The sequence below is a fragment of the Oryx dammah genome, unplaced genomic scaffold (genome assembly GCF_014754425.2).
Source record: "Oryx dammah isolate SB20612 unplaced genomic scaffold, SCBI_Odam_1.1 HiC_scaffold_24, whole genome shotgun sequence".
Taxonomy (NCBI): domain Eukaryota; kingdom Metazoa; phylum Chordata; class Mammalia; order Artiodactyla; family Bovidae; genus Oryx; species Oryx dammah.
Window position 1 is genome coordinate 77,189,049 of NW_024070208.1, and position 26,958 is coordinate 77,216,006.

General features: G+C 45.7%; 2 protein-coding genes across 10 annotated transcripts in view; one reads left to right on the forward strand and one right to left on the reverse strand.

The window, feature by feature from the left end:
* TPP2 (tripeptidyl peptidase 2) overlaps positions 1–5,774 on the forward strand; it is a 61,908-nt gene extending 56,134 nt beyond the window's left edge. For 4 of the 6 annotated variants that reach the window (XR_005725746.1, XR_005725747.1, XM_040267419.1 and 1 more), the window contains 3 exons: positions 405–612; positions 2,285–2,404; positions 4,828–5,774. Coding sequence is in view for 4 of the 6 variants with exons in the window: in XM_040267419.1 (XP_040123353.1) it covers positions 405–612; positions 2,285–2,404; positions 4,828–4,917 (418 nt within the window). In the remaining 2 variants the exon portion in view is untranslated. The remainder of the gene's footprint in view (positions 1–404; positions 613–2,284; positions 2,405–4,827) is intronic. The other 2 variants (XM_040267422.1, XM_040267421.1) reach the window with 1 other exon arrangement.
* A 6,203-nt stretch (positions 5,775–11,977) lies between these two features.
* METTL21C (methyltransferase like 21C) lies at positions 11,978–23,641 on the reverse strand. Of its 4 annotated transcripts, XM_040267425.1 has the most exons (6): positions 23,627–23,641; positions 23,216–23,285; positions 20,709–20,917; positions 16,335–16,486; positions 14,077–14,194; positions 11,978–12,634 (listed from the first exon to the last, which is right to left on the reverse strand). In XM_040267425.1, exons 3-6 carry the CDS (start codon positions 20,815–20,817, stop codon positions 12,240–12,242), a joined length of 774 nt encoding a protein of 257 aa, XP_040123359.1. In that variant the 5' UTR covers positions 20,818–20,917; positions 23,216–23,285; positions 23,627–23,641; the 3' UTR covers positions 11,978–12,239. The 4 variants fall into 4 exon arrangements, with proteins under 4 accessions (XP_040123359.1, XP_040123360.1, XP_040123358.1 ...); XM_040267426.1 differs by lacking the exon at positions 23,627–23,641 and having other exon boundaries at positions 20,709–20,920; XM_040267424.1 differs by lacking the exon at positions 23,627–23,641 and having other exon boundaries at positions 20,709–20,999.
* Positions 23,642–26,958: the final 3,317 nt, after the last annotated feature.

Genomic DNA, 26,958 nt, shown 5'->3' on the forward strand with positions numbered 1-26,958 from the left:
ATACTAAAACCACTTGCTGGCACATGCAGAGTACGCATTGCATCTCTGCACATGTACGGAAGTTCACGACTACAGAAATACGTGATAAGTGATATTTACGAGAAGCCTAAACACTTAGATGCTGTTCTAAGACTTCTGTAGCCAACAGAATTTAGAACCCAGCACTCTTTCCCCTCTGTTGCGTATGGCATGCTGTTTCAACCAAGTACAGGGACCCTAACTCATGTAATCCGTGCGTGTGAATACATGGCTTATGTATCGTACCAGCAAACGTCTGTCCAGGGCTGTACGATATTCCTGTGTTGTAAACCTCAGGCAGAAGGTGCATGAGTTTAATCTCAGATAAGGCTGTGCTCTTAATGCCGTGTTACTGACCTGTGGGCTGTTGTGGGCTTGGTGTGCAGTGACATGGACAAGCAGAAGTCGACGCTGGTAGACGCACTCTGCCGGAAAGGCTGCGCCCTGGCCGACCACCTTCTCCAGGCCCAGGATCAAGATGGTGCCGTGTCGAGCGACTCGGAGGGGCGAGAGGAGGAAGGAGAGAGCACCCTGGACTCTCTGACGGAGACCTTCTGGGAGACGACCAAGTGGACCGATCTTTTTGACAATAAGGTACCCTTTCTGCTTTTCGTTTGGGCCCAGCTCTTGAGGGTGTGTCCCAGGCCTCTCTTGGGCCCGGCGGGCTGACCAAAGAGGGTGGAGTACATGGACAGAAGCCGAGCTGGGCTCTGAAGAAGCCGCGGTCCTAGCGAGCTGTCCCCCTGGCTTCCCGGCTTTGAAAACCACTCGACCGTTGTTAGGTCTGCGTGCACGGCTACCGGTGGTCATGCTAGTTTGGAAAAAGTTGGAGGCTCGGGTCATGCTGTTTACGTAGGAGCCCAAACAGGCACCTGGGAGCTGTCTTCTGCTTCCCACACCTGTCCGCATGCTCACTTGTCAGGGTTGGAGGCGAGGGTATTCTGGTTAGTTCTCACCTCAATTTATAGCTGACCAGGTTTTAAAACCTAGTTTTAGAAAAAGTAACCTGGGTGAGCTTTTTGGATTTTCGTTATAGAAGCATTTTAAATCCCTTCTGGCGCTCAGCTGTAATTTACGGTAGAGATTATGTAACTGCAGGTAGCTGTCAGCCTGCCTTCTTCCTAGACATAAAGGAAATGAAGTCAGTGGAATGCTTCTCACCCAGCACAAACTCTTGGGTGTGTTGTTGATTTTTGTTTGTTATAAGCAGACAGATGCTTGTTTTCAAGAACAGCTATGGTAATTAGTAGTAACGACCTCTGGATGGAAGTAGGAGCAAATTCTTCCTGTCCACCAGGTTTTCCCACCTGAGTACAGAAGTGTGGTTAGAGAAGGAACTCAGTTCTGTTCTGAAGACTGAAGGAGTCAGCCCCAGAGGTTAAGAATTTAGATCTGAAATCAGTGCCTGGAGCCTGAACCAGGCCTGCCCCTGCAGCGCTGACCACGCTAGCCGAGGTGGGTGGCTGGCTTCTGATGTGGGCTATGGGCTCCCGCAGGCTCTCAGGAGTGAGTGTTGAGAGCCTGGATGGGCGTCAGCAACACTCGCTGTTACTACAACAGTTACCACCTGTCTGCCGTGTGCCAGACACTGCACTTGCTGCTGGGAAAAGATGAGTGAGAACCTGGTCCAACAGCCAGTGGTTAAACACTTGAGCATCATGGTAAAATTGTTACAAGTAATTCCCTTCTTGCCATAGTGCTTCTGTTATCCAGGGCCGCTTCTGCGTTTTATTACCTGTCCGTTTACTGTGTTTGTAGCAACGGTTGTTGAACCCTTTGCTTGACACTAGAATACAGATAAATGTGAATAGGATTCCTTTCTTTGAGGACATTCTCCACATTCTAAAAGTAGAGACTGTTGCATATAAACCCCTTTCATGGATTACAGCCTTGTGGTGAAGGGGCTTGTGTCACTGAATGAAGCCATCAGCCACGCCATGTAGGGCCACCCAAGATGGATGGGTCATAGTGAAGGGTCTTGACAAAACATGGTCTACTGAGGCAGGGAAAAATGAATGGTTACAAGTAGCTGCTAATGATTTATCATAAGAGCTTTCTTCCCCCAATCAATTATCTGCTCTGTGTAATACTCAGGTCTTTTAAAGATACCGATTGTTCTTTTAGAAAGTTTTAAAAATTGGCTTGATGTGATATGTTCATTTGAAAAGTTACACTTCTGTTAATGCTTCAGTTCTTTCATTATTAAAGCAACAGCTTAAATTGTCAACTATTTTGTAGATAAGCTGTATCTTGTTTTATATTCTAGGTTTTGACATTTGCATATAAGCATGCGTTAGTGAATAAAATGTATGGGAGAGGCCTTAAATTTGCAACCAAACTTGTAGAAGAAAAACCAACAAAAGAAAACTGGAAAAACTGTATTCAAGTAAGTAAATTGTATTCAGTATTTAAATCAGCAGTGTTGAATGTCTTTCGTTAGTGACAAGATAGTTAGCCTCATGGTAGTGATAGGATAACACCAACTTCATCGTGACTTTTAATTATTAGTCTAATAATGTCATGTGAAATATACTATCAGTGTTCTTGCCTGGAGAATCCCAGGGACAGAAGAGCCTGGTGGGCTGCCATCTCTGGGGTCGCACAGAGTCGGACACGACTGAAGCGACTTAGCAGCAGCAGCAGCAGCAGCAGCATGAAAGATAGTAAGCTGTTTACAGTTTTTTTTTTTTTAACGTGTCTCACTCCTGTCCAGAAAACCTATATTTAGCCTCTAGTGTTTTCAACACAGGCAAAATGTGTTGGAGATTTTGTGTAGTTAGAAGACAGGTTTCCTTTATGAAGGAAAATAATTCTTTTTAAATACATGTTGGCTCAGAGCCAAAATGGTTGAGCTTTTAGAGTTTGTTTGATTTGATTTGTCATTTAAAATGATAGGCCATTTTTTATTTTACCATGTGTTATATACAAGCAAGTTCTGTGCTTGAGCTTTCTGCACAAATTAAATGTCAAGTGTAAAAACTTAGTGAATTCTGAAGAAATTGTTTCAGCCTATTCTTGTCTTGGGACAAACATGATTAGTTTATGCCAAAAAAGGTAGATGCCAGTTGAGGAGAACTGGTCACTCCAAAAGGCGGCCAGGGGCCTGGTCTTCATATTTCAGGTGGCAGTAAAGACTTACCTGTGGCCATTTTTGGTAGTTAAACTATAGCTTATCTTTACGCTTAGACCTCTTCTGTGTATCTTTACCAAATCAGTTCAGATTGTAAAACATTTGAAAATTTTCTGTTTTATCAAAAAAATGTTTTTATTTCTTCGGGAATCTTCACTGCTGCGTGGGCTGTTCCCGAGCTGCCGTGATTGAGGGCTCCTCTTTGGTTGCGCTGAGTGGGCTTCTCATCGTTGGCATCTCTTGTCGCAGAGCAGGGGCTCCAGGGCTCACAGGCCTCAGCAGTTGCAGTTCCCGGGTTCTAGGGCACAGGCTCGGTGGTTGTGGTGCACCGCCTTAGCTGCTTCGAGGCAGGTGGGATCCTCCCAGATCAGGAATCCATCCTGCGTCTCCCGCGTTGGCAGGCAGCTTGTTTACCTCTGAGCCACCAGGGCAGCCCCATAAGATCTCAGTTCACGTCTTCAGATCTTCGAGGAGGTGGAGGGAGCTCTTCCTGGAACCAGTTGGTAGTGTCATCCCATCACGGACTCTGTAAACCGAGGGCTTGTACTTGTGAAGCCAGCCGTCCACCGAGACTCGCTCATCAGGGCACGTTGCATACCTTGTCTCCGCCCGCTCGCCGGCTGTCTTTTATCCACACAGCAGCTGGAAAGGACAGCTTCACACCCTCGGGATGAAGCTCCATCACATTCAGAGTACGGCCCACACTCCCCGTGGCTTGGGAGGCCCATGGGGTCCCACTGCTGCCGCGCTCCCCAGCTGCAGCTCACCCGTGTCCCATGTCTCAGTCTCACGCCTCACATCCGCCCTCTGCTTCTCCTGTCTGTGTGACTGACACCCACCCCCTCCCAATCTGTATTAACAGCAAATTTTATTTTTACTATATACCTGATATATTCTTAATTATTTACTTATTTATTCATCTGTTCAATAGCTTTTGCTTTCCTGAACAGAACATAAGTTTCTTGAAAGTGGGAGGTGACTTTGCTGAGTGCTTTTCCCTAATACCTAGAGCAGGGAAACTAGGGTGGAAAGGAAGAAAGGAGCAGGTCAAGTCATGTTGATGGGAAGGAAGATGAGGGAAGCAGAAAGGTCTCCCCGAATGGTGATAATCACCAGGGAGGTTGGCTGGTGGGCTTCCCTGGGAGCTCAGCTGGGAAAGACTCCGCCTGCAATGCAGGAGACCCCGGTTCTATTCCTGGGTCAGGAAGATCGCCCGGAGAAGGGACAGACAGGCTACCCACTCCAGTATTCTTGGGCTTCCCTAGTGACTCAGATGGTAAAGAATCCGCCTGCAATGTGGGAGACCTGGGTTCAGTCCCTGGGTTGGGAAGATCCCCTGGAGAAGGGAGTCTGCCCACTCCAGTATTCTGGCCTGGAGAATTCCATGGACTGTGTATAGTCCATGGGGTTGCAAAGAGTCGGAGATGACTGAGCAAGTTTCACTTTCAGGTTGGTTGGTAGGAAAGTTGTTTGACTAGTTGGTCATGAAGAATACTGGTTGGTAGGAAGGAAGGTTGGTGGGTGGGTTGATGGTGGGTTGGATGGAAGGAAAGTTCTGCCTGCTACTTCTTTATTATTGCTACATATTTAACACGGAATTTACCCTAAATACTGAGCTTGGAACATCTTTTTTTTAATAGTATTTTCGTATGTTTTATTATTTTCATGTTTTATTACAGCTGATGAAGCTGCTTGGATGGACCCATTGTGCGTCTTTTACTGAAAACTGGCTCCCCATCATGTATCCTCCTGATTACTGTGTATTCTAAGATAGGAACCAAGACTTTACATTTTAAAAAAAGAAGGTTTTATAGTGAACGGATATAAAAACAAATCTGTGGCATTTTTAGTCTAATGCATGTTTTCATCCGCTATCAAACACTGATTATTAAAATGATGTGTATTTATCAGAGAATTTGCTGGCGTGTGGCTTAATACATGTAAACCTAGACCTCTGACATCATGGTGTTTTCTTAATGCCTCACATTGCTGGCAGCGGGCGGTGCCCTGGGTGCCAGCACCAAGGACTTTCAGTTGGGTTGCAGCTTTTACATGCATGAGAGGATTTGAACAGTAACTTTTAACTGCAAACCTGTAAAATTCTATTTTTTATTTTATAAATGAACAGGGTTTTAACATGCTTGACTTTTAATTTTTTTGAATGGTATGAAGGCCTTAAAAAAGCTACATTAAGCGTAGCTAAAATTATTTATTGGACTAAAAAGTAACAGAACTTCATTTCCAGATTTTTTTTTTTTTTTTTTTTTGGGCAAACGTTTACATTCAATTAAGGGGAAAAAATAAAACCGGCACAAATAAATGCGTGGCAAATGCTGGAGCATAACTGCTTCAATCACTCTTCATCTTGGAGTTATTTCAAGCCAATCATTCTTAATATCTCTTGACGTGCAGAGCATCAGAATGAACTAATAATACATGTATAAGTGCCAGACAGCTTAAATCTGTATCAGGTATTGTAAAGATACCCATATGGTTTGTTTATTACAGTTGAAATAATGTAAACAACGTGAATAAATGTGCAAAACCAAGATCGCAGTACACCATATGCACTCTGATACCTTAATTTTTTTATAAATAATAAAAGTGAATATTGAAGCTTCTTAAAGTTGGTCTTAATTTTTCATGAATAAAATTTGGGGTTAGAACAGAAATAATATATTAAACGTACAGATAAAAAATTCAATATGAAGTAATTTAATTTATAATGTTTATTATAGGCTTGCAATTATTTGAATATATTTCCACATCTTTTATGTGATTAACTTGTGTATGTTTATTATTTTTATCTTTCTGGCTACTATCCTTCTTTCATCTTTCTTCTGTAAAATAAACACACGTAGACACTATTAAGAGGTCTCTACTCACTTAGAGTAAATATGTGTGCATGCGTGTGTATGTGTGTTTATGGCTTCTAAATCTTTCCTTAGAATTCACTGCTGTAAAAGGCCTACCAGAGATCTGATTTTGTTAATCATTCATAACTTTTTTGAGTAATTGACTTCTCTATGTGATGAAATCATCAGACCCTTGATGAAAAAGTGCAAATATGCATGCAGACATTTTGTAGTTTCTGAGCCATCTTTGTTCATCCAAAGTCCATCCGTGAACTGCCACATTCATGTTCTCTCACACACACATACTTTGACCTAAACATATACAGGCCCCCACATATACAGGTTCAATCCAGTCAGGAAATCAAGACGTTCAGGAGGGCTACTAGGGTGGCTCCCCAAGGTTGTGCTGCTGGCTGACTACTAATGAGAGAAAGTGTTTTACAACAAGTTTTTCGTTTCCGAAAGAACTTCCTGCCACACAGAGCCTCAGGCTCAGCCATGGGTAAGTGCTCGGGTCTTCCGTGAGGATGCGTTCAGCCCCGCAACATGTGTGGCTGACATCCAGGAATATGACAGCTTTCAGAGTCCCTCTGAGCATCTCATTTCCCTTTAAGCTTTTGAATTAGTCCCAACAGTTGTCCGTCATCTCAGGTAGCCCCAGAATTATACCGTTGCTTATCATTATCTCAACAAACACCTCCGGGAAAAGGCTTCTTGGTCCACTAGAGAGCTGAGTCCTGTCCAAGACGGCCTTGCACATGGCATTTTCTGGGAAATGATTGAGTTTTGAAAAAGTTGCTTCTGAGAATTTTTGTCAGTTTTCTCTTAACCTGATGGAGGAGAGAATTTTCAGAGGTGCCCTTTCACTGACAGAAGTTACACCGTTTTATTGAAATCACACCTTTTTTTTTTTCTCAAGAACATGACTTTAGTATCCTATTTTAATGTAATTTTTAAGATTAGAAACTTCCTAGTAATAGATTTATTTTGAAGTACTACCTTCTGAGTTGTATCAGGATATAGTGAATCCTTCGAATACTTTTTTATGTAAAATCACCATTGTTACAGAGTTCCCTGATTTCTCACTTTATTCTTCAGGTTTTGGTCTTTTTGCTGTGCTTTTTAACATAGAAGGAAGTGTGGAGTTCCGAGTCCAGTGAACCGCCAGGGCTTCATGGCAGCCAGGCCCACAGGAGCCTGGTCCTCTGGTGTTGTTAAGGCCCTGATGTAGTGCGAGGCAGTCCGGTGGGGTACCAGTCTGCAGAGATGGTGATTGACAGCACTTGTTAATAGAATGAATGATACAGCATGAATGTGTTTATGATAACACCATAAAATTCATACACAGATGAATTTTTTTTTTTAAATAGGAGTCACATCTGGCTCTCTTCTTGTACCAAGCAGTTTTGTATCCAAATACTTCTTTCAGTGAGATATAAGGGTTTCTCAGATAATTTTAAGTTTGCTGTGGAAGTTAGAGATAGGTCCACAGGCCGGCAGAATCTGCTGTGAACTGTTTATCCTAGGAAGACCAGTCCCTCAGTTTTACCCACGGGTAGTGACACAAAGCTGCCTTGTTGGCCTCTCTTTCTATTGAGATCGCCCGGTGCCTCCATGCTGACAGCCAGACACAAATGCATCCCAGGAGAAGGCATCCTTAGCAAAACTTACATTTCTGAGATTGATACCTGAGGAAAAGTGATAACCTTCTTAAAATTTTTTATTTTAAGTTCAGTTACACACATAACATACATTCTTTCTTTATACTCTCCCATCATCACAGAAAAAATGGTTTCTTTTGTTTTGTTTTTATTGTGCCACTTGGCTTACTGAGATCGTAGACTCTACCAGGGATCAAATCCACACCCTCATCAGTGGAAGGGCAGAATTCTAACCACCAGACCGCCAAGGAATTCCCAAAATGGTAGTTTAATGGTGTGTACATGTATTTTTTATACATATTTACTTCGGAAAAAAATGACTTTTAAAAAAGACAGGGAATTAATTAATTTGGAAAATGTACATCAGCCTCAAAAAATGCTTTACAAGTTAACACATGATAAGTCTCATAAATACAGTGTTCAGTGGAGAGCATATCATAAAAGGTTATACATGGTTAGATTTCATCTATATAAAGTTCAGAAACAGACAAACAGTGCCGGGGTCCAGCCCCAGTGGATCCAGGGTAATTTGAAGTGGGGACGGAGTCAGCGTCTAGGAATTAATTGCTTAATTAAAGATATAGAGGGAGATTAGAAAGAGAGTAGTAGGAAAATTAGTGGAGAAAAAGAGGCTGAATAACTTGGTTTACGTGGAATATCAATAAAACTCCAGGACAAGGAATTTGCACCATCTACGTTGGGCCATCGGCGCCCATTTGAATATCGGAGGGTGCCCCGCCTCGGGCTCCCTCTCTCACGGATCTTAGAAGCCAGGGCAAGTAAGCAGACATGGTGAGTCCCATGCTCCAGATGGGAATTCAGCCAGAAGGAGAAAGAAGGAACGACAAGGGGGAATCAATCTTTCCAGAAACTGATCTGATTTCTTTATTTTTTAGGTTTGCTTATATACCTTTTGTTACACATAGAGACAAATGGAAATTTTAAAGTCATGCGGGGGTCAGCAGTCCTGACCTTTATCAAAATCAGGTGCTTCACATAAATGTATTAAAAAAAAGGTCTTAGGGGTTTTACATCATCTTCTGGCCATGCGGCCTGCTGACATTTTACGACCCTTTCTTTCTGATAATGGTCAGTTAAGCAGAAAACATTTTTTCCAAGGGTGTTTTTTCTTTAACCAGGCGCCACCCTCTGAAGGTACCAGATAAAGTTGCATTCCTATAGGGTGAGGGTGTAGTGGGTTACAACTAAGAAAGGAATTTATTTAACCTAAGGTTAGCATGATTAATCTTAAAGGTTAATACTTATTTCTCCTATATACTAATTATATTCATTATAAGGGAAGGGAATATGGAGATTTAGCAGCAAACATCAGCCCAACAAATGAAAACCCTTCACCAATGTTCCCCTTAAGATCTACTTAGTCTTAAGATAGTGATAAAGTTACATTTTTATATAGCAAGGACACATTGATTTATAACAAAGTACAGTGATCTATTACGAAAGAAAATTCATTAACTCAAGTCTAGTATTGCTAACATCAAAAACTACTCTATTTCCTTTTCTATATTCCAAATACATTAATATATTCCCAGGTGCCTAAGGATATGGAGGCCTGGCGGCAATCATTTACCCAACAATGAGAAAAGCCCTATGCTAATTAAGATTTTCAAAATACCCCAAACTCTCTGTGCTGTTTATGGTTGAGAGGTAGTAAACAATCATGTGGGTAGTGGCAGGAGTATGGGTAATCCTGTCACACAAGCTAGTCTGCCAGCACAGAAGTTTGACCTGAGACACCCTTGTCACACCCAGGGCAGGGAATATGGAGATTTAGCGGCAATTATTGGCACAACAAATGAAAAACCCTTCACCAATATAATTCCTAACCAACCCACTATACTAATAATTTCTAACTTCCCAAAAGAATCTGCCTTTAGTAAGTCTAAAACATCTCGTGCTGCTCACGGTTGGGAGGCTGTCAACAATCACATGTGGCTGGACGAACTTGTTCAGGCAGGTTAGATAACCTTCAGAGGAGTTCCTAAGTTGAAACACTCTTGTCACGCCCAGGAATTTTTATTGACTTGGAGCTGTAAGTTAACTCCTTCTCCGAGAGAGGTAATGGGGGTCAGCCCCCCGTAAAGTCAGGGGTATAGGTGACAGCGTGAAACAGTAAAGTAGGTAGACTCTGATTTTGGGGGTAGATGCTCGGGAACGGGGTTTCCTGAGGCTCAATCCCGCCTTTGCATATGCCGAAGCCTCCTTCTTCATAACCTTTGCCATGGGCGGAGTTCCTCACACTGGCTCCTGGCAAAACAGTCTTTAGTGATAATCATGATTATGACTGAAATTTTGTTAAGGATAACTTATCTCCTGAGGAGATAAATTGTTTCAGCAAATTGTTTGCTGGTTGTTTCAGAGACTGTCTTTGCCAATAATTTACTTAACACAGGTTCATTGTGAGAGTTACGTTACAAGGCAACAGCATATAGGATATATCATCTCGTAATAAGCCAGTAGAGAAATCCTGCAAAGCAGCTGATGGTTGATTCAAAGGATGACACTAGCAAAACGGTGCTATTGGAAACTGGGACAGGTTTCCTCTCTCTGGTGCTGGTGGCCCGTGTCTGCACCACACCACTGAAAGCAGCGGAAAGAGCTGGGTGCAGGTGAGCATCTGAAAGAAGCACCAGGGGCTGGTACACAGTGTGCTCAGCACTAGTTCCAGGCCCTTAGAAACACCCACTTCCTTGTCCCAGCACTGTTTCTGTATTTTTCAGTTTCAGCCAGTGTTACGCCTGTCAGTCAGTTCAGTCACTCAGTCGTGTCCAGCTCTTTGCGGCCCCCTGGACTGTAGCACGTCAGGCTCCCCTGTCCATCACCAACTCCTGGAGCTTGCTCAAGCTCATGTCCATCAAGCCAGTGATGCCATCCAACCATCTCATCCTCTGTCGTCCCCTTCTCCTCCTGCCCTCAATCTTTCCCATCATCCCATCTGTTCCAGTGAGTCAGTTCTTCAAATCAGGTGGCCAAAGTATTGGAGTTTCAGCTTCAGCATCAGTCCTTCCAATGAATATTCAGGACTGATCTCCTTTAGGATGGACTGGTTGGATCTCATTGCAGTCCAAGGGACTCTCAAGAGTCTTCTCCAACACCACAGTTCAAAAGCATCAATTCTTCAGTGCTCAGCTTTATATTCCAGCTCTCACATGCATACATGATTACTGGAAAAACCATAGACTTGACTAGACGGACCTTTGTCAGCAAAGTAATGTCTCTGCTTTTTAACATGCTATCTAGGTTGGTCATAGATTTTCTTTCAAGGAGCAAGCATCTTTTAATTCCATGGCTGCAGTCACCATCTGCAGTGATTTTGGAGCCCCCAAAATTAAAGTCTGTCACTATGCCATGAAGTGATGGGACTGGATGCTATGATCTTGGTTTTCTGAACGTTGAGTTTTAAGCCAAATTTTTCACTCTCCTCTTTCACTTTCATCAAGAGGCTCTTTAGTTCCTCTTGGCTTTCTGCCTTATATAAGGGTGGTATCATCTGCATATCTGAGGTTATTGATATTTCTCCCACCAATCGTGATTCCAGCTTGTGCTTCATCCAGCCTGGCATTTCACATGATATACTCTGCATATAAGTTAAATAAGCAGGGTGATAATATACAGCCTTGATGTATTCCTTTCTCTGTTTGGAACCAGTCTGTTATTCCACATCCAGTTCTAAATCTTGCTTCTTGACCTGCATACAGATTTCTCAAGAGGCAGGTAAGGTGGTCTGGTATTCTCATCTCTTTTAAGAATTTTCCAGTTTGTCGTGATCCACACAGTCAAAGGCTTTGGCATAGTCAATAAAACAGAAGTAGATATTTTTCTGGAACTCTCTTGCTTTTTTGATGACCCAATGAATGTTGGCAATTTGATCTCTGGTTCCTCTGCCTCTTCTAAATCCAGCTTGGACATCTGGAAGTTCACAGTTCACATACTGTTGAAGCCTGACTTGGAGAACTTTGAGCATTACTTTACTATCATGTGCGATGAGTGCAATTGTGCTGTAGTTTGAGCATTCTTTGGTGTTGCCTTTCTTTGGCATTGGAATGAAAACTGACCTTTTCCAGTTCTGTGGCCACTGCTGAGTTTTCCAAAGTTGCTAAGTTAAGCCTATTAACTTTTCTATTACTCTGTACCCTCTCCTTTTGCTACAGCTAAAATTTGTATGAAGTAGAGTCTTTGAAATAAAATACATGGACACTGCCGAGCTCAGTTTCAAAAAGCGTGTGACGAGTGTATATTGACAAGTTTAAGACCATGCTCTCCAGCAGAAATAACAAGGGGACATCCACTTGTTAATGTGTCCATGTAAAATTTATTAAACACTTAATTGAGAACTCTAGGAAGCCAACAAAGCTACTTTCCTGTTTTTGTGCTGTGCCTGTGTATATTTCGATTAACCAGATAATCCGAAATAGCTTGTTTTAGAGAGCTGCTGTAATAATCAGGTTTATTCTAGGTAGACACGTTGATTCTACACACTACCTTCGCCATCTTATAAAATTTCTAACACTGTTCAACAGACCCGCTAATGTTTTGAAAGGCATTTTGTTTCATTCAGTCCCATTTTAGTATTCCTTTAAAGAGTTTGATCGATGACTCTTGAGATTCAGCCAAGAGTGTCGTGTCAAAAACTTGCTTGAATTTGTCTAAAAATTCGTAGTCGGTGCTGAATCTGAACTTGTTGGCCCAAAGCAGCACCGTTCCTGGCTGACAGAGGTACACCATGGTGGCGAGCAGCTTGTCCAGGAAATAATGGTGGTAGACCACGTCGGAGGCCAGCACGTAGTCGTAGTAAAGCGTGGACTTGGGGAAGCTCTGCTCCAGGCCCTCCCCCCACACCAGCTCCTTCACTTCCGGCAGATACGTGGTGCAGTTGAGCGTGTTCTTTAGGAGATTGTATTGTAGGTTCCCTAGCACATCAGGCAGATCTGTCGCTGTGACTTGAGCCCCTAAGAGAGAAAGAAAACCTGCCTTGAGTACCTGGAAACACCGGGGCAGCCCAGTGGACACATACTCTCAGGGGGAAAATGCAGCTGGGTTTCCCACCTTGACCCTCTGGACATCCGGGCTGGATTCTTTCTCGTGGGGTAGACCCCGCGCTGTACCCGTGAGATGTTTAGCAGCATCCCTGGTCCCCGTCCACGAGGTGCAAGCAGCACCTCCCCACCCAACCCCCAGGGCATGATGCTCAGAAATGTCCCCTGACATTGCCAAATGTCCTTCATGGGTCAGACACCGCCTTTGGTTGAGAACCACTGAGAGAGAATAACGTTTCCATCTTTTAAGAAACCGAAACCATGGCACAGGGGAACTCTGCTCGATACTATGCAATAATCTAAATGGGAAACGAATCTGAAACAGGATAGATACTGTATACGTATAGCTGAATCATTTTGCTGTACACCTAAAAGTATCACAACGTTGTTAATGACACTCCAACAAAATTTAAAAAGTTTTTTACAAAGACACTAAAACAGTGTTATAGTTTGGGGGAGATTTCAGAATAATTAACATACCAAGGTTTGGGGCTTCCATGGTGACGCAGACTGTAAGAAATTTGCCTGCAATGCAGGAGACCTGGGTTCGATCCCTGGGTCGGGAAGATTCCCCTGGAGGAGGGCATGGCTACCCACTCCAGTATTCTTGCCTAGTAAATTCCATGGACAAAGGAGGCTGGCAGGCTACGGTCCATGGGGTCACAGAGAGTCACGACTGAGTGACTAACACTTTCACTTTACTATAATAATGCATGATCTTTTCTTTCTAAAACTGTGTTTATCTGAAGATTTTGGTTTTCTCGTCTGGAGGGTATCATTTCGTATAATTCTCCCCCCTATTAAATGTATTAAATTAAATTTTAGGGATTTTAAAGAAAGTGATCAGTGTTTACAAAGTAGATCGCCATATTTCCAGACTGATTTTGATAGATGTGTAATCACGTAGGCAGAAGTAGACCAGACATACCCACCTCTTATGCAGAGTCCAGGACGCACAGCTGGTGTTTGAGGTATAAATCTGTTTTCATCTTGGATTCACTGACTTAGTTTCTTTTCTTTTTTTTTTTTCCAAAACCTTAGTTATGATAGTTGAAGTGAAAAGCAGGACACAGCATAACATAGCTGTTTACAACCAGAACTCGAGAGTCACCCCTTCAGGATGTCAACTTTCTCACATGCTAAGCAATGGGTTGGATGTTATCGTCTCTAAGATGCAATTATCTTATCTCAGGGATAACAGGAGTCATTCTGGCCCAGACGTTTGCAGGGACTCAGTGAGGGCAATCACGGCCAAGCACCTAAACCACAGCCCATCATTCAGTCAACATGTATTATTACTGTTGTCCTGGTGAGCATCTTTTGAAACAAGCTCGAGAACAGACAGACAGACACACCTAGAATACTGGCCACGATGGAAACGAGGCCTGGTCCAGCACCGATTTCCAGTATCTTAGCACCTCGGAGATTGAGTTCCTCTGTGTGTTCCTCCAAATACTGGCACAATGCCATGGCCTGGAAAACATTCACACTTGTCACTGGACGCTGAAAACCAGAGACCCCAATCCTCACAGCCAGTGAACTACTAGAAGACATGTCCACAGTGCCAGCTTACTGAGGGGTCCGTAGGAATCAAAGCACACGTGCCATGGCGTGTTTTGACCTGTGGAATATGAAAGTAGCAACTTGCATCAAAGGAACTTGAGATGCCGACTTGCTAAAGGGCCTGTATCCGAAGACTCTTGATCAACCCCCAGGAGGAAGAGCAGCTCAGCTCTTCCAGAAGCAGGGCAGGAGTTGAGGAGCTGCAGGACAGCAGCCCCTCACTCTGGGCAAGTCGCATCAGGTCCCCACCTGCTGGAAGACCGATGGGCTCTAAAACTCTCCAATACCTCCCTCCTGAGCCCATCAGCAAGCAGGTTGCCCCAGACCTTGCCTGCTATACTGGACAGCGGGGCAGTCATTTTTCTTTTAAGTAGCTCATCTAAGACACTCTGGTAGGACAGCGCTTCCCAGGCTCTCGTGCACACTCGGATCACTGGGGAGCCTGGTTAAAGATGCCCTGCTACGTGCAGTAGGTCCGGTAGGGCTCAGGACCGCAACTCTGAACAAGTCTGCCTTTCTAATCAGCCAGCCCAAGGACCATGCTTTGGGTGGTAGCAAAGAAATTGCATACTTTGCACAGTCAAAACAAAAACAACCCCCTCCAAAAGAACCAAGGTGAATACACTTAGATACATTTTTGAACAGAAAACCAAAGGTCCCTTTCCTTCTTGCTTCACTCCCTTCTGCCCACCTCCTGCCCTGTCTGTGAAGAAATAAAGGGAATTCGATGTGTGTGGATGCAGGAGGCATTTTGTGTGAGCCAACGGGGCAAGGCGGGGGTCAGCTAGTGATGCTCGGGGGCCACAGAGACTAGGGGAGTGAGCGTGAGGGCGTGACCCGGGTTGGGAACGTGAGTCCTGAGCTGAAGAACCAGCGTGAAAGCTCAAGTGTGCACACACCTTTAGGCCTCGCCTTCTGACAGATGCTTGGGGCTTGTCATGACTATTTGCAGCCGAGGCTGGAGTGGTGGGGGTGGGGGCTGGCCAGGATCAGGTGAGACACGCCGGCCACACTCACAGTGGCCTGCCCCAGGGCAGGTGGCAGACCCAAGGCTGTGGGTCTGTCCATTTCATCCTTAGCTCCTCTCAAGGGACTTGGAGGGGGCGGCCGGGAGTGGGGGGATGGAAACTGAAGCACAGGGGCGAGGTGGCTCCTGCATCCAACCCGTGGCAAGAGCTCACGGGCTGGGGAACGGCCGTATTGGGGAGAGGCAGCCTTTGGATCTTGAGAAAGGATCGTTATGCAGAGTGGGGGTTTCAGCATTCAGAAGAGTGTCACCAGGGCCACCAAGACTCATGTGTGCCTTGAGGGCTTCTGGAGCGGCGGCTTAGGCACCCTTCCTGTGGGCCGCGCCCTGTGAGAAGCTGGTCTGGTGGGTGCCACCCGGGGACGGGTCTTCCCGAAGGAGCAGCTAAATCTTTTAGCAAACCCTCCTCCACCTCCTCCCTGGTGGCTCAGACGGTAAAGAATCCACCTGCAGTGCTGGAGACTCCAATTTGATCCCTGGGTGGGGAAGATCCCCTGGAGAAGGAAATGGCAACCCACTCCAGTGTTCTTGCCTGGGAAATCTCATTGACGGAGGAGCCTGGCGGGCGAGAGTCCATGGGGTCACAATGAGTCCGACACAATTGAGGGACTAACATGTTCACTTTCAGCCAAACCGTAAAAGGTGAGGGACCCCTGAGGGTTGTTGGACATGACCCCAAAGATTTTGCCCACTGCAAAATCTAAACCCTAAAGACTTCTGCTTTCTTTCTTAACAGTTCATTTGAATTTTTCATCCTACTTCCCAATATGCTCAAATTTATGTTAATGTTAAAAAAGAGTGTTTCAGGAAACACAGCGTGGCAGAAATGGTTTCTAGGAGACACGCTGTGTTCTTGCAGCTTCTAAGCACACCAGCAGCACCCTCAGGGCCATCCGGGGACCCTCCATCTGTGAAGCACAGAATGTTAAAGCACTTGGCAAGGCGCCCACGGCAACACAGTTGTACAAAAGTGCTGTTCCCACTCCCAGAAACCCTGATGTCCTGATGTCATGGCCCTCTCACCCCTGGCCACACCACCGCTCCGTAACTTTCGATGGATTCTTGAATGACAATCTTCTTGCCCACAAACCGATAGTTCTCCTGGGTATAGCTGGTGTAATTCGTAGGAACAAATTTCTGGAGGCTTCGAAGTGATGCTTCTATCTCATTAGAATCTGTGGGACCAAAAATAACAGGTTTCATGATTTGTGAAAGTGAAAGTCATCCAGTCATGTCCAACTCTTTGCGACCCCATGGACTATATAGTCCATGGAATTCTCCAGGCCGGAATACTGGAGTGGGTAGCCTTTCCCTTCTCCAGGGGATCTTCCCAACCCAGGGGTCAAACTCAGGTCTCCCACACTGCAGGAAGATTTTTAACCAAATGAGCCACAGGGGAAGCCCAAGAATATAGGAGTAGGTAGCCTTTCCCTTCTCCAGGGGATCTTACCAACCCAGGGATCAAACCCAGGTCTCCCACATTGCAGGTGGATTTTTTACCAGCTAAGCCACAAGGGAAGGCCCCCATGATTTGTGGGTCCACTGCAAATATACTAATTATCAGTACAATTAGTCGAATGGGAAGAGATTGAGCCATCTTCTAGAAACAGAGAATGTTACCAGTGACAATGGTCACAAACTAGCTCAGACAGAATATCATGGGGTGACTGGGATGGAACAGTCTGATGGGGATTTTTATCAGATGACACGACGCCAACGGGTGCCCTGGGCCCCTCCCTCAATTTCGGACAGATAGCGCTGTGGATCCGCCTCTCCCTTAGTTTTGGTGCGAGGAGGCAACTACGCTACCAGGCAGGATGGCACGACTGGGCCGTCTGCAGTAAGAAGGACTTGGGCAGGCACGGACCAGACTATTTTTAGGTCTTGAAGTGAAGTAACATCCCACATGCTGGCTGGAACATGTTCCTTAAGTCCTTCTACAACCGCTCCTCAAAAGGTACAGGTCACCCAAAGACGAGCCAGCTGCACAGCCCTGAGGGAGGCTGTCAGATGAGCCCCGACTATTAAATTACTCTTCCTTTAAATACTCCTTTACACTCATGACCCACTCGAGTGGCGCTCAGATATCATATAAGATGAGAGGAAAAGAGCACCTGATCAGGGATGATATCATGGAAGCCCAGAATGTCACAGGTTTCCCAGAGGGTTTCAGCATTTAATAATTTAAAAAAAAAAAAAAAGTGAGTAAAAAGGTCAGAATGAGGATGCTAAGCACATGGAGGGGTCATGTGCAGAAGAGGGAGGCGCTGCTGGCGTCTCCAGGGAGAGGCATTGGTAGCGAGGAGTTTGGGTCGGGGGCGGTGCATGAGACCAGCCTTTGTTGCCTGAGCTGCCCCTGGAGACAGGTAACCAGGGATGGAATAGCAGAAAGGAGCTGTCAGTGAGCTTGTGTAGGGCTCTAGTCGGAAATATATGTTCAGGAAGGAAGACGAGGCTGAGTGCAGGGTGAAGGGTAGGGGGCCTTTGAAGAAGCCAAATCAGGGGTCCACCCCTCGGAGCTCACATTTCACTGAATTCCGCCTGCACTAGAGCAGTTCTCTGTTGCAGCTTTCTCTGCAAACCCTTGTAAGACGGTCACAGTCAGAAGAGTCTAGACATGTGGAGTAAACACTGAGAGACATTTACGAAAGCTTGACCATGCCCATTGAGTCTGATTATGAGAAACTGAGGCTGGCACTGGGTATGTATGCCTTTGTATGTTTTTTCATGTTTTTCCAAAAATTCATTTGTGTTGCATTTTATAGAAAAGTGTTCAAATGGTCTTTGATTGTAGTGTGAGCCAAGTGCTGCTGCTGCTGCTGCTAAGTTGCTTCAGTTGTGTCCGACTCTGTGAGACCCCACAGACAGCAGCCCACCAGGCTTCACCATCCCTGGGATTCTCCAGGCAAGAACACTGGAGTGGGTTGCCATTTCCTTCTCCAATGCATGAAAGTGAAAAGTGAAAGTGAAGTTGCTCAGTCGTGTCCAACTCTTCGCGACCCCATGGACTGCAGCCTACCAGGCTCCTCTGTCCATGGGATTTCCCAGGCAGGAGTACTGGAGTGAGGTGCCAGTGCCTTCTCCGTGAGCCAAGTGACCAGTTTGTAAATTAACAGAATGACACCTGCAGCTCTCAGCCGTGGGTTCTGATCTAGACTATTCCAGCCCCGGAAGGAGAATTCTCTGTACTGACCACAAAGACAAGAAACGCGGACTTCCTTGAAGCTTGTAAGAATCTGCGGAGGCACAGTGGCCAAGTCAGTCCTGAGACATCGTCTTTTCCTGTCATTTGCCCTGGAGAGACCCTGGGGAGAGAAGGGGGCCTATGATTCTCACCAACTTCTTATAAGGCAGGTTCTTTGGAAGGAATGATGCTGAAGCTGAAACTCCAGTACTCTGGCCACCTCATGCGAAAAGTTGACTCATTGGAAAAGACTCTGATGCTGGGAGGGATTGGGGGCAGGAGGAGAAGGGGACGACAGAGGATGAGATGGCTGGATGGCATCACCGACTCGATGGACGTGAGTCTGAGTGAACTCCGGGAGTTGGTGATGGACAGGGAGGCCTGGCGTGCTGCGATTCATGGGGTCGCAAAGAGTCGGACACGACTGAGCGACTGAGCTGAACTGAACTGAACTGACATCTAACAATAGGAACCTCAAATCTATCACCCAGCAAAGAGGACCCATCTTCTCCTGTAGGCTGAGCAGCTGACTCTGAGTGCTGGTTTCAGAGGCAGCAAGAAGGCAAAGGAACAGATCATGTGGTGCCCAGGAACATCCAACAGCCAGGCTGGGAGCAGTGAGGAAGCACTGATGTGTAGGATTTGGCCGTCACCATGGTGACAATGCTCCCAACATGGCCGTCCCCAGGGAAGAGACGCAGCTGCTGAGCATCATGGGCGCTTCTACCATGGATGCGACATCTACCAACAGCTTCAAGAACACAGATCATCATAAGATGTGGGAAGATAATTCGTGATGAGACGTGAGTATTTATTGCCTAAGTTTTTTCATATAACTTTCCCCTTTATGTAATCCATTTTGTTGTGTGTTTATATGACTTAAATTTTAACAATGGCCATGTTTAAAAAACAGCTTGCAAAAATTCCCAAAATGCAGGAGCTGGTCCAGGCCATTGGGTAAGAGGAGGGAGTCGTGGGCTGCCCTCCTTCCATCTGAGCCTCTGGTCACTGGAGCAGGCAGACCATCAGGGACCCAGGGCACTTCCTGCCAGTTTCCGGCCCCTCCACATTGGCCGGACCGGTCCTTCTTTCCTTCTTCTCACAGATCACCACATGGAAGCTAACTTTCCTCTCAAGACTGTAGGAGAAGTTGATGGGCTGATTTATAAATGGCTCATTCTTTCACAGGATGACAAATGATAAACTGATGGTCTTCCTTTCTGGGTCAACATTGTAAAGAAACATGGGTATAAAAATATCCCTCCTATAAGACCCCTTTCCTTGCTACAAAGATAAAGAAATTTATGTTGACTGCACATGATTTTCATTTATTGTACCAATGCCCACCTGTGGGAGCTTCCCTGGTGGCTCAGACCATAAAGAATCTGCCTGTAATGTGGGAGACCCAGCTCCGATTCCTGAGTCAGGAAGATCCCCTGGAGAAGGGAATGGCAACTCACTCCAGGATTCTTGCCTGGAGAATCCCATGGATGGAGAAGCCTGGTGGGCTATAGTCCATGGGCTTGCTAAGAGTTGGACACAGCTGAGCGACTGACACACACACACGCGCACACACACACACACACGCACACACACACACACACACACACACACACACACACACATGCTCGCCTGATAGTTTGAGAGAGGTCAGCTTTTGGAGATAGGCAGAGTAGCATTTTTATGTAAACAACTTAGCAAAAATAAATACCATCCTGGTTTAGCAGAGTTGGAAGAGCATTTCCAGGATCAACGAGAGTACATGTTTCGAATGTTATAACTTGGCTCTTATGACATCATTTGTTATGTCTGTTACTTATTTCCTACTGATTCGCTGTCCAGAAATGCAAGCCTGACTGGTTATGTTGTCCTAATGGGAAAATGGCTTTATGAGGATTCACTGTAGACTGCGGCTGCCAGGAACACATTTTGGCCAAGAGCAGGAAAGAATCTAGATTTCGTTTCTTTTATAAAAGTTCTTGTTAACAAATATCTGACTCTCCTAGAATTTGGAGAAGACAAAGTTGTGGACGTAGGGATTATTACCATTACTACCACGCTTCTGCTGGCATAAAGGCATCCTTCTACCATTTCATGATCAGAAAAAGATCTAGAGTTCAAAGGAAATGGACTGTCTGGCCCCTGAGGTTCACTGGAAAATGCCATCCCCAGGAACAGAAGCGAGAGGGTGGAGAGGTGAGGAAGGAGGTTACCTCCTGTGCATCTGCCGGTGCTGTCTGTGTGCAGAGTCTCGTCGTCCGGGGGGCTCGGGGACTCTTCCAGGGGCCGGGGCTGCTGCTCGGAGCTCAGACACGTGTCCATCACGGGGCCGCTGGGGAGGAGAGAGCCAGCCAGGTCCAAGAGCTCCGCCGGGTCTGAATTGCCCAGAGCCTCCGCAAGGTGCAGCTTATCGCCTTAGCATCTGCTGAGCCGGAAAGAACACCTGCTTTTCAGCTTAGTTCCTTGGACGAAGAAAGCAGCCACCCAGAGCTGCCATCCTGGTGCTGCAGAGCAGAGTGGAAGGAGACCAGGAAGCATTACCCCAACTTTCCTGTGCCTGGAGAAAGGCAGAAACAGAGCCTCTGGTAGCGAGACAGGTGCTGCCTTGCTGCGGTCTGAAGTGTATCTCTTAGAGCTTTTGGGACTGAATGTTGACGAAGAAAGCCTGACCCAGCCGTACATATTGTTGCGGGTATCTTGTGAATCGAGGCTTGATGACATCATGCATTTGGCCCAAAGGCAAGACTGCTCCCTTTCCATCTGAGGCTTTAGCGCAAGATAGTAGAAAGCTCTAGGGGCTGAGGGCCAGGAAGCTGGTTGGCTCCCAATTCTGACTCTCGGTGACTCACTTAATCCCCTCCATGCCATCTCCTCATCAGCAAAAAGGGAAAGATAATGATATCTGCCTACCTCCTAGAGCCCTGGTGAGAAACAGGAGAGGAAAACTGAAAACCAGCTCAGGAAAACCCTACCAATTCAGGGAGGGGAAAAAAAAGGACCTAGCTCGGGGGATCACTGCTCAGTGTCCCAATAAGAACGCGTGGCATTCCTGCAGGACTCCACGGGTTGCTGCCAAGCTCCGTTCTCATGCTTTTACCATATCGATTCGTCTCATCCTCACAACAAACCTATGAAGCAGATGCTATTATTACGCCTCTTCTCAGATGAGAGAAATTCGGGCACAGAGAGATTCGAAAGCAGCCCTGGATCACGCAGCCGGCCAGAGGCAGAGCCAAGAATTCGGTCCCGGAGGTCCAACTGCAGGGACCACGTTCTTGATCATGAGGTGGGACGCAGCCCAAGTTGCCTCACTTCAGCCATGGTTTTTCTGGCTGATTTTTTCCCTAAAGTGACTTATAACGCTTAGTTGTTGGGGACATTTTCTAGTCTTCCATTTTTTTTAATAAACAAAATGTAAATCATTTTCCTTATCTGCTTTTACACTCCACAGTTAACCCATCATATTTTCTTCGGCCAACCCCGGACAGCAGCCAGCCACACTGGCCACACCGTTACTAATTATTCTGCACCTGGAAGGGTTGTGTGCCCTGCCGTCAATGTTCAGCAGGACTCAAACCATGGAGGCTGCTGTGAATGTAATTTAGCATTTTCACTTGCTCTAGAATCAAACTTTCGAACCGTGGTGCTGGAGAAGACTCTTGAGAGTCCCTTGGACTGCAAGGAGATCCAACCAGTCCATCCTAAAGGAAATCAACCCTGAATATTCACTGGAAGGCCTGATGCTGAAGCTGAAGCTCCAATACTTTGGCCACCTGATGCGAAGAACTGATTCATTGGAAAAGATCCTGCTGCTGGGAAAGATTGAAGGCGGGAGGAGAAGGGGATGGCAGAGGATGAGATGGTTGGATGGCATCACGGACTCCATGGACATGAGTTTGAGCAAGCTCCAGGAGATGGTGAAGGACAGGGAAGCCTGGCGTGCTGCAGTCCATGGGGTAGGAAAGAGATGGACACAACTGAGCGACTAAACAGCAACAATAAAGAACCAAACAAATATTTATCCCAATTTGCTGACTCCAGAAGTTTTTTTCTCTTGCAGATACTTACTTGCTTCATCTTTTCAACTTGTCCCCAGCTCCAGGAAGTTAATTGTTCCCCTAAAAGATAGCTGACTGGTTGTTGGTGAGTACCTAGGGTACCTTCAGCATTTGGGGAGGGACCCCACATTTGGATGTTGGCTCTGCCATGTAGTATCTTTGCTGAAAATGCAGATAAGGGTGATTCTGATCTCAGATGATGGTTGTAGGAATTAATCGAGGTAGTCTCTGCAAAGCTTCTCACACATACAGTATTAGCTGCTACTCTCATCTCCAAAGTCAGAGAATAATCAAGACAATGCTCTTTATAAGACACCCTCCCAGCACCATGGGACCCCAGGCATCAAATTTAAGACATTTCTTCATTTTGCATGCAAGGAAAGGAGATCTGTTTTCAGTTCAATAACAAGTAATAATTTTCCTTGTGGAATGAGATGACTCCCTTCCCCATTATTGTAGTTGACGTGAAAAATTAACTTTTCCTCCAAAAAGCAACCTTGAACATAACTACAGTAGTCTACCTAGTGTTCATTATTAGCTCAATACACTATAGGCTCTATATCATAGGTTAGTATTTAATAAATAATTGCGAAGTTCTGAAAAGGACTTCTTGTTAGTACCTTCAAAATAATTTCAAACTGTTAGTTTAAACAGATCTTTACCTTATGTAGCAGAAGAGAGTTGAGATTTCTGTACAGCCTTGAATCCCCAATGTTTTATAGAGGTCTGCATCTGAGTGGATTAGCATTTTATGAACAAAAGCCAGCCAGTGGAAATCCAAGTTATTTAGGGTAGCATTACCCACTAGTACCCAGACATTATTTTGTGAGAATTTTTTCCCTCTCTCTATGGCTCTCTCAATTTTCTATGTGACACACACACACACACACATACACACACACAGTTTTTTCAACATGAAAAGGAATCACTCTCAAAAGATGCAGAAAAATCACAGCAGCAGAATCAACCTTTTCCTCTATGGTATCCAGTGGCTGTGATGTGGACTGAAACGCAGACTTAACATTTCACTTTGAAAAAAAGTGGAGGGTGGACAGTTGGGGTTTCGTACAAACCTGCATACTGAATGCTCATCAGCCCAGCTCCTGTGGGGGAAACAAAGGGCCTGTCTGGCGTGGTCTCTCTCCTAGACCCTGATTCCAGCAGCCAGAAATAACAGATCCATAAGAAGGGGCTTGAGTGAAAGGCTTACAGTCGTATAAGGAGTAAAGTTAGCTGGGGCAGGAGTGGATGAGGAGTCAGAAAAGTCTTCCCAGAAAAAAAGCAAGCTGTTGTCATTGATTTCATTGAAATAAAGGGCAATTTAAGAAGGAAGAAGATCGTGTGCTCATCTAGGTAGCTTGGAAACATTTAGAGTAGAAGATAGGGCTTGTAAACTAAAGCCTTGGGCAAATGGGAATTTAAGTAGACCTTCACATGTATGAGGCACCACACTTACCCAATGAGCTGAGTGAATGATTTAGTTTGAATAGATCTGAGCCTAGTTTTATTTATTTGTTACCCAAATTTGGAAGCCTCTCCTCTGCTGCCACTTTTTTTTCCCTCTAGTCCATTTCTTTTCACTTTGGGTCTTTATCTAGACATGCTCTGCTCCTGACTGTCTCCTCTCCTCCTCCCGTAAACGAAGGAGGTGACCTGCAGTCTTTTTCAAGTCTGGCATTTGGTTCGAATGCTCTCTCACTCCCCAAATGGTCTAGTCTTCTGACTGCATTTTGCACTTGGTGTCTCCTTTCCACCAGGTATCATCATCCCTGGTAGAGACAGCAGCAAGAGGGCTATCATTACACTTCCATAGATAACTCTTCAAAACTGATTGCAAGTTATACAGTATGTGGGTGTGTATGTTTACATGCACACACATTTATTCTGCATGCCTTACAGTGAAGAAAAGGACAAAGGAAAAAAAAAAGATGTTTTGGATCCCTTTAATTCCAATATCTGGGAAAGGAAGCCTGGCCAACATTTTTTAATGTCAACCTCTAGGCTTTTATAAAAGCTGTTTGACTGAAAATGAAACCAGATAGAAGTATGTGTCTCTTTGAGCTACTATGGAATATTCTATTAAGAGTTGCTTTTTAATACTGCTTTCAGAATCAATCTTTTTGGTAGCTGCTTTTAGAAGCAAATCAGAAGTCTACTGCCTGGAGCTCAAGTTAGTCCAAGGTTCCTGAAGGCTGAACTGTGGATGGGGTACATCGGAACCATCTGGAGGCTTTACAGAACACAGACTCACCTCCTGGGAATTCTTGGCCATTGGTCTAAGAAAGAGCCTAGGAGTTTGAACTCCCCGCCGGACAACTGTTCCCAGCGTGTCTGTAGCACCCGGCGGGCAGTAGCTGTCCATCCATAGTGCAGGGGACAAGCGGGCTGTTTTCACATAGTTGAAGTGCCAGCCAGTTGGGAGGGATTAGCCTTCTGCCTGGCCCTACGGGGCACACTGGTAAAGTAAGTTTCCAGGAGGCAGATTTGGGCACAATCGGAAAGAATTCTGTAACAAGCCTAGCCCCAAAACAACTGATCACGGGGATCCTAGCATGGTGGACAGTGGGCCAGGTTTAGAGCCAGAAGATGCAAGGTTGGATAAAAGTGTGTGTGTGTGTGAGTTGCCTCAGGAGTGTTCTGCTCTTTATGACACCGTGGGCTGTCACTTGCCAGACTCCTCTGTCCATGGGATTCTCCAGGCAAGAATACTGGAGTGGGTTGCTATTTCCTCCTCCAGGGGATCTTCCAGACCCAGGGATCCAACCCACGTCTCCCGAGTTGTGGGCAGATTCTTTAACAGCTGAACCACCAGGGAAGCCCAGATAAAGGTTTACACAGGCTCAGCGAGAAAGCTGCATATATGGGGCCACTCTGCCTTCCTGCATCAGCAAGGATCCCGAGGTACCACTGGGCTGTCTTCCAACTCTCTCGGCCAGTGGTCCTCGACCAAGGGGAGCCCTCCTTTCCTCCCAGAAAAGTCTGGCAACTTGGAGACCACCTGGCAGTTTTGGCTTGTCACAGCTGGGAGAGGGGATACTGCCAGACGTTTTACGTCACTCAGGACATCCCCCGCACTCTCACTGCCCCACAAAGACCCATCCCACCCAAAAGGTCAGCAGGGTCCAGGTTGAGAACCCTAGTCTAGGTGATGGGTGGGAGTTGTCATGCAGAGTAAATTCTAATTGCCATCCTGCAAATACTGTCTACCAGCAGGCTAATCCCTGTCTCCTCATGCTCAGGGTCTTCATCCATAAAATGGGTGTGTTTGCACTTACAGAGTGGCTAATACACGCTGGATTCTGAGCTGCAGCCCCACAGAGACCCAGCATTGCAGCCCCTGGCTTCTTCTGGTTTCTCCCAGGACCAGACCTAGAGATAAGGATTTGAAAGTATTTTGGGGGGCAGTGGGGGGGCGTGGGACAAGGAAAGGAAAATAATCCAGAGAAGGATGTTTAGAAGTGGTATATACCACAGGGGGGTCTTCCCAGGTGGCTCAGCAGTAAAGAATCCACCTGTCAATGCAGGAAACGCAAGAGATGCGAGTTCAGTGAGAAGGAAATGGTAACCATATTCTTGCTTGGAAAATCCCATGAACAGAGGAGCCTGGTGGGCTACAGTCCATGGTGTTGCAAAGAGTCAGACATGACTGAGCAGACATGCATGCATGCATCTACCACAGGGGACAACACAAACTTAATCACATAGGAAAAGGCTTGGAAATGAGGCAAAATACAGACCTCAGAACCATTCAGCTCTAGGTTTGGAGGGCTTCTGGGCCGTCTTTACACCAACAAGTCAGCATAGATGCAGAGACAGAGGCTGCAGCACTCAGATGTGTCCAAGGAATAGTGAGATGGTCTCAGTTCTCTGCTCATGGTAAGAAGTGAAATTTTATACACTGGAAAGAATCTGGCACAGCATCTGGTGGCCTAGAAGGTCATCAATAACACATCTTGTATTAAATTATATGTTGTCCAAGTTGTGGGCTGGACTGGAAGCTTGTTTGGAAGGGCTCTGGGTCATTCTCTGAATCAAATGGAAAAGCTGATCATCAAGGCTTCAGAAATAACAGACCCAGGGCAGCTCTGGTCCTAGACAGCTCAGTAGCATCAGGCATTCATGGCCTCCTCTTTGAAGAGTGTCGTGGGGGCCTCAACCACAGTTACCTTCCACCTGTACAACTGCAGATTCAGGCCCTGGGGGACACAATTCTGACTGGTCTAACTTGGTCATAAGTTCTGCCTCCTAGACAGGGCTGGTCCGGGTGAGAGAAGCATCTGGCAGGATCACGAGAAGGAGGGCTGGCAACTCCAAGAGGGAAGCTGAGCCCCAAACAAGTAATTTTGTGTGTGGCCCTCCTCTCCTCCCCGCCATCCTGTGCATGCCCACTTTCTTATTTTCATAA

Excerpts from the sequence above, each read along its gene's own strand:
- METTL21C (XM_040267425.1), bottom strand. The coding sequence starts at position 20,817 with ATGGACACGTGTCTGAGCTCCGAGCAGCAGCCCCGGCCCCTGGAAGAG. Across the intron at positions 14,195-16,334 it reads GAGCGGTGGTGTGGCCAGGG|GCCATGGCATTGTGCCAGTA; the intron begins GTGAGAGGGCCA and ends AATGTTTTCCAG. Across the intron at positions 12,635-14,076 it reads CATCGTGGCCAGTATTCTAG|GGGCTCAAGTCACAGCGACA; the intron begins GTGTGTCTGTCT and ends TTTCTCTCTTAG.